The sequence below is a fragment of the Saccopteryx leptura genome, chromosome 8, assembly GCF_036850995.1.
Source record: "Saccopteryx leptura isolate mSacLep1 chromosome 8, mSacLep1_pri_phased_curated, whole genome shotgun sequence".
Lineage (NCBI taxonomy): Eukaryota > Metazoa > Chordata > Mammalia > Chiroptera > Emballonuridae > Saccopteryx > Saccopteryx leptura.
This window is the reverse complement of record NC_089510.1, coordinates 37,658,853-37,670,171: the sequence shown is the minus strand read 5'-3', so window position 1 is coordinate 37,670,171 and position 11,319 is coordinate 37,658,853. Positions and strand designations below refer to the sequence as shown.

Genomic DNA, 11,319 nt, shown 5'->3' with positions numbered 1-11,319 from the left:
TATATGACTATGACCTTAAGATGTTAGACAAAAAAATTATCATAGGCCCTGTAAGTCCTGAATTTTGCAGTTCTGATACATTCTTGGCATTTTATGTATCTAGATGACTGCCTTCATTTTTGGATATTTCCTCTACATTTTGCAGAAGAAAACATTTAGCATACTGTTACAGAAACAACAGATTTAAATAGAGATCTGAAGTAACCTAAAGATACATTTAAACTGAAATATTCAGAAAGAATAGTTGCTGAGTCAGAGAACACAATCTCAGTTTTATTAATTATGAAAAAAAACAGAACTAAGTAACATTTGTCTTACAAGTAACTGCTCTTTTAATTTTTATAACTGGAGACATGTACAACACTTACAGCATTTATACAATACTATTTTCAAAATCGGTTTTTGACTGCTAGGAATGAAAGCTCTTGGTGACAGTTTAGACGTGCAATTTAGCCCAGTGGGTATCAACTTTGTCACAAGAAGCAACTATACATAAACAGTTCCCCACCACCCCCAGCATCAGAGAGCGAAACTGGACACTTAAAGCAGAAAAGCAGTATCCCTACAAAGTGTAAATGAGTAAGGCTCAAAGACCATGTTCACAAATGGACATAAGATCTCAATTATTTAACTGAGCAAGTGACTTAATTCAGGCATGAACTCCTTTCTTACCACCTCCTTATTCCTGACTCTGGGAATATTTACGCCGTAGCTGCGGGCTAGACACGGGCACAGAGAGGCTCAGACATGGCCCCGGTGGTACCCTGGTAAACATTTAACAAGCAGCTCTTGAGAGGAAGAAAAGCACTTCATTACAGCATTTACCAATTTCTATGAGTGGCAAATTTCAAGCTGCCAGAAACTTGACAATTGGCTCACAAAGTTCCTGAGACTTTAACAATGAACTTTCACAAGCCATTATAAGCCGATTCCAACACACATTGCATGGTCCACACCCTCAAGTAGCTCATGGATACATATTTTAGAGAAAAGAAAAGAAAAAGAATAGGGAAGATAGAGATAAAATTTAAAGTTATATTTATATAAGCAGTTTTAAAAATGAAAACAAACATTAAAATCTGTGGAATTTCCCTACTTCTCTTTTTACTATTCCAGTGTTTCTCTTGCTTAAATATAGCTGAGGAAGTTAGAATGTAGTACAGTGGGGGAAAGTATGCATGAGTGGAATAAGAAGGAAAAATGACAAGAAAAGACACCCTAAGATACATGCTAACAGTTACAATGCTTATGCTGGAAGAAAACATCTAAGGTAAGGCAGATACGATGTAACCTTTAACACTTTATGCTCTTGAAGCCCTTTCCGTCTGTTCAGTCCTGATGATTTGTCCTGTCCTCTTTGGCTGCAGCTTTGGTGCGATTATCTAGCTTCGTCTGCACAACACTGAGGAGTGTACTCCTTCACACCACTCCCACTATAAGCTCACAATGAAAGGCGAAACTGAGCCGTGGAGTCTGGAAACTTCCTGTGCATAGCCGCCCCTTGTATCAGATCTTGGGCACGTGCCGGCCTGAGTGACCAGGAAATTCTTCTGGCAGAAACACATGGAGCCTGCAGGTAGGGCATGTCCCCTGCTGCAGTAACCAAGGTCTGATGCACTAAGGAGCAAAAAGATTCGTGTCAGTCTCAAGATTGAACCTGGCAGAGGCAGCTGTTCACGTATCTATGGACTGTCACCCCCATGTCTATCAGGAGACCTCAGAGCCCCATCTGGTGCCCTGCCGGGCCGGCGGCTGCGGTCACCGCGCCTCTCTCAGTCTGCTGAGTGCTCCAGCTGCTAACAGGACACCTGCCAGCCAGCTCATTCTACTGAGAGCCTCCCTGAACCCCAGTATTCAGGGTCATTAGCAGTTCTTTCCCCCTACTTGTTTACATATTTACAACTTAATAAACTTACTTAATAATATATCATCTATCTTTACAATTATAAAATTAATTCAAATTATAGAATAATGGTACTATTGAATTCCCTTAAATGTACATTTTGTAGCATTCATTTGTCCTAACCTTTATAAAGGGATTAGCAGTTCTTTATAACAAAAAGGTTGAGGAAAGCTGCTATATTTTTTTCTCTAGTTTATTATATATTGTTCTCCCTTATAACCCAGAAAATGTTATGACTGACATACAGAAGTCCCTAATACCTTGTATCAAGTGCTTAGGGTGGTTTGAAGTTAAGACCCCTAGATGATGGATACACTTTTCAGATTGCTTTTTCTTTGGTGACAATGGGAGTATAAACTATCTGTTAGGTCATTTGCTTGAAAACAAACTCTGCAAATTTTTTTTTACTGGTATGAATAATGGAGAGCGAGGTCAGGTGAGAAAGAATTAAGAATAGGCACTAGCCCTGGCCGGTTGGCTCAGCGGTAGAGCGTCGGCCTAGCGTGTGGAGGACCCGGGTTCGATTCCCGGCCAGGGCACACAGGAGAAGCACCCATTTGCTTCTCCACCCCCCCCCTTCCTCTCTGTCTCTCTCTTCCCCTCCCGCAGCCAAGGCTCCATTGGAGCAAAGATGGCCCGGGTGCTGGGGATGGCTCTGTGGCCTCTGCCTCAGGCGCTAGAGTGGCTCTGGTCGCAACATGGCGATGCCCAGAATGGGCAGAGCATCGCCCCCTGGTGGGCAGAGCCTCGCCCCCTGGTGGGCGTGCTGGGTGGATCCCGGTCGGGCGCATGCGGGAGTCTGTCTGACTGTCTCTCCCTGTTTCCAGCTTCAGAAAAATGAAAAAAAAAAAAAAAAAAAAAAAAAGAATAGGCACTATATATGAAGCCCTCTGAATCTAACCCTAAAAAGTAACCTGAATGAATTACTTGCTTTCTATTCATTGGGTAATGGCAAAGAATAAAATTAGTTAAGTGAAACATTTAAATTCTAAATGAATCAGACTTTTAAAACTTTAAATGGGAAGGTCAGGTGACTAAGTATGTGCCCTGGAGATCTTTTAAGATTAGTCATTCTGAGTATGTCTCTTCATATCAGAGTGGACGCAGACTATACTTCTGTAGCATGTATCACATATCACGTATCTCTGAAACGGTGTTTTACAAACATGGCTTGAATGAGCTCCTATAGTTCACTTCCCTGAGAAGCCCTTTTCTGTGTGTAAGATTATATTTTCTGGTGTCAAATTTTATCTCTGCAACAGAAGACCTGGATCATAAATTGTATATCAATAGCATGAGCACAGCAGCAACACCGGGAATTAACCTATATGATTTCCCAGAATCAACAGAAGATATGCCAGTATCACATTTTTCTAACATCAAAACTCAAGTCTGAGCATTTCAAAAGCAAATGCCAGAACCTGAGCAGATTGCTGAGGTAAGTCGTTTGCGTTATAACAGTAGAATCTGTCATTAGGTGAGGACACAGGCAGGTGTGGACACAGGACACCATGTATTATTTCTAGCACATCAAAGTGAGTGGCACTGTTGCTAAATCGCCACTGAATTGCCATGTCAATCGCATTCATCTCTGTTCTATTCAAGTGAACGGCCTACTCTCTACCACTTAAATCTCATCATTGTCCACTCTACGGTGAGGTGTACGGAGACCTGAGACAGCACGTGCGATCTGGAGGTAGGCATGGGGAACAGCTGCAAGCACATCTGTGTGGTACCCAGAAGGCTAGCATTATACTCAGCGGAAACCAAGAAGCAGTGTGGATGATGATACAGGCATATGATTTCAAATAAGGCAGTGTGAGTCTTGCTTAGTTGATCAGCGGTGAAATATTAAGAAGGTAAGTTTACCTGAGAGTGGAATTTGTGAGCACAAGGTAACACTGAGAGGTTTTCTGGAGAGAGATTCTCATGACAGATCACACAAGGCTCTTCTTCCCCTTCCTCATTATCCTGGGTAAATACACATAGGATGGATTCAGCTCATTTCTTTCTCTCAAATTTAAAGGTATTTGTAATCAAAAGTCTCAGTCTCACCAAACTCTTGGCTCCTTCCCAGGTCCCAGGACCTTGTGGAACGAGGGGCCTCCGGGCAGCTGTGGGGGGCTGGGCTGCGTTAGGCTGCAGTGGAGCATGGCTGGGTGAAGCACAGCCACCAGCGGGCACTGGTTTGCCTTGACTCTGAAAAGAATATTATATTGATTTTAAAGAACTGGTTGAAAACAGAAAGAATTAATAAACTAGCACAGTATAGTGAGAATTAGCAAAAGGCTACAGGTCAATCAGATTCATAATAAATCTTGAAACAAAATGTAGGCAATATTACTTATATATTTAGATCTAAGTAAAACAAAATAACTATATATACTTACTATATATACTTTTTTTTTTCTTTCTATTTTTCTGAAGTAAGAAGCAGGGAGGCACAGAGACAGATTCCCGACTGGAATCCACCCGGCATGCCCACCAGGGGGCGATGCTCTGCCCATCCAGGTGTTGCTCCATTGCAACCGGAGCCATTCTAGTGCCTGAGACAGAGGCCATGGAGCCGTCCTCAGCACCCGGGCCAACTTTGCTCCAATGGAGCTTTGGCTGCGGGATGGGAAGAGAGAGAGAGATAGACAGGAAGGAGGGGGGGAGGGTGGGGCGAAACAGATGGGCGCTTCTCCTGTGTGCCCTGGCTGGGAATTGAACCTGGGACATCCACAAGCCAGTCCGACACTCTATCGCTGAGCCGACTGGCCAGGGCTATATATACCTTTTCCCCCTTCTTTTCTAATTGAAAGGAGGGGAAATAAAGAGGAAGAAGACTCCCCCATAGCCTGACTGGGATCCACCCAACAACTCCTTTTGGGGCTGATGCTCCGCCCATCTGTGGCCATGCTTGCAACTGAGCTATTTTTAGCACCTGAGGGGGAGGCTCCATGAAGCCATCCTCAGTGTCCAGGGCTGATGCACTTAAACCAATTGAGCCATGACTGCAGAAGGGGAAGAGAGAAAATGAAAGAGAAGGGGGAGGGTGGAGAAGCAGATGGTCGCTTCTCCTGTGTGCCCTGACTGGGAATTGAACCCAGGACATCCATACACTAGGCTGGTGCTCTACCACTGAGCCAAACGGCCATGGCCTATATATACTCTTTTAATTTAAACAAATGTTTGCAGAAAATTAAAAAAAAAATTGCCTCCTTTAGAATCATTCAAACCAATTTATTCTAGAATAATCAGTTTATTCTAGAATGATCAGGAGGTATTTGAAAAAGACTTTTCATACCATTTGTCAAGTTGAAGTTGAATTTTTAAATTGTTAATAGATGACTTAATACAATACAGATTACTGATTTTACTGAACATGTTAGAGAGAGAATTAAGACAGCTAACTAAGAGTCTGAGGGAGCTGAAGATGGAAACTGGATGAGCACAGAAAGGCACAGCTCTGACAAGGGTAGGAGAGATACGGTCCTACCAAGGGGGAAAAAACCACACCCCGCTGTGGTGTTCCATGGTCAGGAACACTCTCAAAGGCACGAAACTCTTCCTTGAAGAGTGAGGGATTCAAATTCACATCAGGCATCCCAACCTTGGTACATGCATAAGACATATGAGAACCCAAACACTTGGCTTTGAAAACCAACAGAGACTTCATCCAGGAAATCTGAAGAACTGCAAGGAAAAGGAATTCAGCTCTTAAAGGGTTCGTGTACAGACCCACTTGACTTGGAAACCAGCAAGAAAACACCAGAAAAAAAGCACACAGACCAGTGATTTTCAACTGTTTTCATCTCATGGCTCACATAAACTAATTACTAAAATTCTACAGCACACCAAAAAATAGATTTTTTGACAATATGACCAAAAAAAGGAATAATTTTGATTCATTCATACCAAATGGCTATTGATGTGTTGTCTGCTGTTAGTTTATTTGACAGTCTGAGGGAAAAGAGGTCAGCGCCATGTTTTAGAAATTCCTGTGGCACCCTGACTGAAAACTGCTTCCGCTGAGCACCACTGAGGGAGGCACACTCACCATACTCGGAATGCTGCCACAGAGGCAGGAGGCACGAGGCGGCATGGACTCGCCACAGGCCTGCAACACTGGCAGCAGCCATTTGTAAGCTCTAGTTCTGCCTAGCTGATGCCGGTACTAGCAGACACCACTTAACAATTCTCCCTCTAGCCTCCTAACTCCAGTGGGCACATTGGTGAAAGCTTACACCTCCACATCTCAGCCCTGCTACACAGCCAGTCCTGCCCACACGACATGCCAGCAGCAATCATGGCTCACCACAATAGAAGCATGCATGAAGCTCAACCGGGAACAATCCTGGAGCACCTGGCTCTAGTGACCAGAGGGGATTACCCTACTGAGGTCCACAGGACATCACCTATATAAGTCTACTGCTTGAAGACTGGGAAACATAGCTGATATACCTAATGCACAGAAACAAGCACAGAGAATTAGGTAAAATGGGAAGACAGAGGAATATGATCCAAACTAGAAAACAAGAGAAAAACTAGAAGTAAATGAAATGAAGGTACACAATGGTCATAAAGATGCTCATCAAACTTAAGAGAAAAATGAACACAGTGAGACTTTCAACAGAGACAGAAAATATAAGTATCAATCAGAGCTAAAGAATACAATAAACTGCAATGAAAAATACATGAGGGAATCAACAAATGAGATGACATAAAAGAATAGATCAGTGATCTGGAAGACAAAGTAGCAGAAGTCACCCAAGCTGAAAAAGAGAAAAAAGAAAAAAAAATTAAAAAGAATAAGAATAGTTTAAGGAACCTTTTGGACAACATCAGCACACTACATTTGCATTAGAGGGGTCCCAGAAGCGGATGAGAGAAAGAGGCAGAAATCTTGTTGGAAGAAATTAATAGCTGAAAAATTCCCTAATTTGAGGAAGGAAACATATAGTCAGTCCCAGGAAGCACAGTATCCCAAACAAGACAAACCCAAAAAGGTCCACAGCAAGACACATTAAAACCACAATGTCAATAATTAAAGATAAAGAGAATCATGAGAAAAGCAAGTAGTAACAAACAGGGAAAGTTTGCAAGCCAGAAGGGAATGACACAGTATACTCAAAGTTCTGTAAGAAAAAATCCTATGCCCAAGAATACTTGATAGCAGGATTATCATTCAGAAGTAAAGGAGAGACATACACTTTCCCAGATAAATAAAAGCTAAATAAGTTCCTCACCACTTAGCCAGCCCTAAAACAAATGCTGAGGTTTTCTTAAATGGAAAAGAAAAAGACAGTAATTAGAAATGACAAAATATATACGTGAGGGAGATCCAAGATGGCAGTGAATGGGAAGTTACATTCAACTTTTCCCAGGATCAAATCGGAATTACAACTACATTATAGAACAATCAACCTGAACAACTAACTGGAGACTAGATGAACAGAAGTTTTATAACTAAAGACATACAGAAGAAGGGCAGAGATGTGAAAAAAAATGGACCAACACTCTTGTGTGGTGGTTGAGAATCCAGAGAAATATCTCAGCTTCAAACAAAGGTCTGTCTTGAGGAGCAAGGGGTCTACACTCCATGCTAGACCCCCAGCCCAGAATACCAGAGCAAGGAAAAGAAGCCCATGCCATATGGCGGTGAAAATCAGCGGGGATTCCAACTGCCAGGAACAGACAGGAGTCTGCTACAAACCCAGGTGCCAGCAGACAAAATCCCGTTCATGGGAACTCACCTGAGATTTGGTAGAGGGATGGCGGCTCTGAGTAGACTGGAGTCATACCGGGAGAGACTGGGGTGTGTAGCTTTGGGGAGAAGGCTAGAGTGACAGCTGCCATTGTCCCTGCGCTGAGACCCTCTTCCACACTGCCCACAGACACTTTTCCTGGGTAGAGCACTCTCCTCCATATGGCATCAACCGGCCTGGGGAGACCACTGGCCCCACTCTCCCAACTCCCTGTGGCCCCGCCCTGTCGCGCTGGCCCCGCTGAGGCATCAGCCAGCTGCAGGCAGCTTGGGCCTGCTGCAGTCTCTCTTGAAAGGCTCTCAGGGAGGGACAAGCAGTCTCAAGGAGTGTCAGAGATGCACAGGGAGACCAAGTCGTGTGGCTCTGGGGCAAAGCCATTTCCCCCCACCACACCCTGACAAGTGCCACCATTCCTATGCATGGCCTTCCCTCCACATGATAAACCCTGATCTGTTATAGACTGATAAACTGTGCTGGCCTCACCATGACGACTCTGAGACCCTGCTGCCCACCACCAAGATGTACAGGCCCCAGGCGGGTAGTAGCTGACGTTGGTGTACTCTGAGACTTTGGCTCAGTGGCCTTAGACCCAGAACTGGTGCCAAGATTGAATCTGTATCGACCTGGTGAACACCACTTGCCACTACCTAATGACTCAGAACTCTCCGGTTGCAACTCACTTACCACTGGAGGTTCTCTCAGTGGCTGAGCCAAACAGGCAGTGGAAGACAGAACCTAATCTCAGGGTGTCTCGGGCCTGCTAACCTGCCCCAGACTCAGTTCTGGTGGAAGCCAGCCTTGGCGCACAGCTTGGCTCCTCAAAGTGCATCCAAAACCAGCAGAGGCGGCCACCAACTGTGGATCATCTTATAATTGCTAACAGCTACCCAGTAGCCCATGGCCAATCACTGGAAGGTTCTGACACTGACCTGCACTGGAGTCCCGCCGAAGAGGTCCCAGAACCAACACTCCCAGTGGATGGCTTCAGACCCCCTCAGAGCATGATGCACTTAGCTCCACGAGTGGCACACCCACTGGGATGTCTCAGCAGGCACCAGACCCTGTGATGGTGAATTCTGCTTTATGGAGTCAGCTCCCTACAGAGCTACACTGTGATTGGGGGTCAACCTTCACATTCACCCAGGCTGAGGTCAACCACACCAACAGAGAAGCTGATAGCAATCAAGACTCAACTACAACAGGAGGGCTTACATAACCCAAATAAGGGACATTCTTGAAGTACTAGCTCAGATGATCAGGAACACTTTACAACTGAGCCCCATAGGACCTACTACATAAGGTCACCTTTCCAAGGCAGGGATATGTAACAGATCTACCTAATACACACACCAAAAAATACAGAGGTGCAGTCAAATGGGGAGATAAAGAAATATGCCCCAAATGAAGGAATAGGAAAAACAGCTATAAAAAAATTAAATAAAATGGAGGCAAGCAATCTATTAGATATAGAGTTCAAAGCAATGATTATAAGGATGCTCAAAATATTCCATTTCAGTAGCACAAAAAAAAAGGACATAGAAACCGTAAAACAGACCCAGGATAAAAGTAGAATCCTATATTTAAAATGAAGTATACTGCAGAAATCAACAGCAGATTATACGGAGTAGAGGAGCAAATCCGTGGTTTAAAAGGCAAGGTAGCAGAGCAGCAAAAGGAAAAAACTATATATAAAATGAGGATCATTTCAGGGACCTCTGTGAAAACATAAAGCATGGCAACATCCACATTAAAAAAAAACCAAAAAAAAACAAAACAAAAAAACCCCCCAACAAAACAGGAGAACACAAGGGATCAAGAACCTATTTGAAGAAATGATGACTGAAACCTTTCCTAACCTGGTTAAAGAAAAAGGTAAGTCTAGGAACATAAGAGAGTCCCAAACAAGAAGAACCCAACAGGGCCCACACCAAGACACATCAAAATCAAAATGACGAAGGTTAAAGACAAAGAAAGAATCTTAAAAAGCAAGAGGAGAAAAACAGATGCCACAAAGAAGCTCCCTTCAGACTGTCCGTTGCTTTCCCAACAGAAACACTTCAGGCCAGAAGGAAATGTCACAAACTATGCAAAGCAACGAAAAGCAAGAACCTACAACCAAGACTACTCTATCCAGCAAGGCTATCATTTAACTTGAAGGAGAAATAGAGCTTCTGAGATAAAATGTGGGAGTCTATCTCCCCTCCTCTCAGCTTGGAAAAGAAGAAAAAATAAAAAAATACATTTATATATCAATATATTGATAAATATATAAGGTCTACTGGAAAGTTCTGTCCGTTTCTATCACAACAAGTTTTGACACGTAAACACATGTTTATTTGGTGCATGTGTGCCTCTCTATTTTTATCACTTAATGTATACATACTGACATAGCAAATTAACTAAAACAAAGTCGATTCACGTTACTCTTATGTGTGAAGCGATAGTGTACCCATGGCTACTGATAAAGTTCATTTACGCCACTGTAATTTTTATGAATTTCAACAAGGAAGAAATCCTACAGAAGCATGTCTGTTGCATCTACCATATTCCTCGGACTTAGCACCCTCCGACTATCACTTGTTTTTGTCTTTACAAAATTTTTTGAAGGGCAAAAAATTTAAAAATGAAGAAGATATCAAACAAGCACTGGTTCAATTTTTTACATCAAAAGATAAAACATTTTTCAAAAATGGGATATACAAATTGCCCTCACGCTGGCAAGAAATCATTAATAATAATGGCAATTGTATTATTTAGAAAGTTTATTGATAGTAAGAAAAATTTGTATTTTGTTTTATTCCAAAAACGGACAGAACTTTCCGGTAGACCTTAAATATATATATATATATACACATAGTTTTTAAAAAGCTAACTATTAATACTATAGATAAGGGCAGAGAAAAATAGGTTTATTTTATTTTATTTTATTTTATTTTACCTGAGATCTCTTGGGGTCAATAAATTGAGAAATCTTGTAAACAATTTCATCAAATGTCAGTCCCGATGGATTCCCGTGAGCATCCCTCAATTTTCGTAAGAAATCTGTAAGCTCCTTTCTGGAAGAGATAAAGGAAAGAACAGTGGTAATTTTCCCTACTGCCTTGAGGATGTGCTCCCCAAACAAGATATAAAATCCCATTGTTTGACTGAAAGGTATCATATAGCCATGACCCTTTAGATCTTTGATCTAAAAACGTGATCACAGGTCCATCTGCATTTAGCTTAAGCCAAAATGAATAGTCCTAATGTTTTATTAATGAGCTAAATGTGTTCATGAGTTCAAAGTTTAGTATTTATTTTCCTTCAAAAAGATACTTTCACTGTGTTGGAAGCTCACCGTGTAACATTAGTTATCTCCTTATTGATGTACTGAGCTCTTCATATCGCATCTCTCACCCCTTACCAGGACTAAACATTCCTTTTTAACTCTTACTGTCTTTCTCTCCTCTATCACTCTTAATAGTTTTACTTTGTAAAATCCAGACACAGAAAACAAATATTAAACAACAGAAAAGCAAAGATTAAAAGATACATTAATTAAAAAACAAACAAACCTAGGAATATTTTTATTGATAGGTTCTTTTTCGATTCTCATGCTCCACTGACTTAAAAGCTTGCACATATATTTTTGGGGTATAACAGTAACAACTGTATTACTGTTCTGTT

The 11,319-nt window shown here is 42.1% G+C and overlaps 1 protein-coding gene across 3 annotated transcripts in view; it reads right to left on the bottom strand.

Annotated features, from left to right (window-relative positions):
* Positions 1 to 257: 257 nt before the first annotated feature.
* DZIP3 (DAZ interacting zinc finger protein 3) overlaps positions 258 to 11,319 on the bottom strand; it is a 110,057-nt gene continuing 98,995 nt past the window's right edge. For all 3 annotated transcript variants that reach the window (XM_066346781.1, XM_066346782.1, XM_066346780.1), the window contains 4 exons: positions 10,592 to 10,709; positions 3,959 to 4,102; positions 3,773 to 3,874; positions 258 to 1,617 (listed from right to left, as the gene is read on the bottom strand). In XM_066346781.1, coding sequence (XP_066202878.1) covers positions 1,507 to 1,617; positions 3,773 to 3,874; positions 3,959 to 4,102; positions 10,592 to 10,709 — 475 coding nt within the window. In that variant the 3' untranslated portion in view covers positions 258 to 1,506. The remainder of the gene's footprint in view (positions 1,618 to 3,772; positions 3,875 to 3,958; positions 4,103 to 10,591; positions 10,710 to 11,319) is intronic.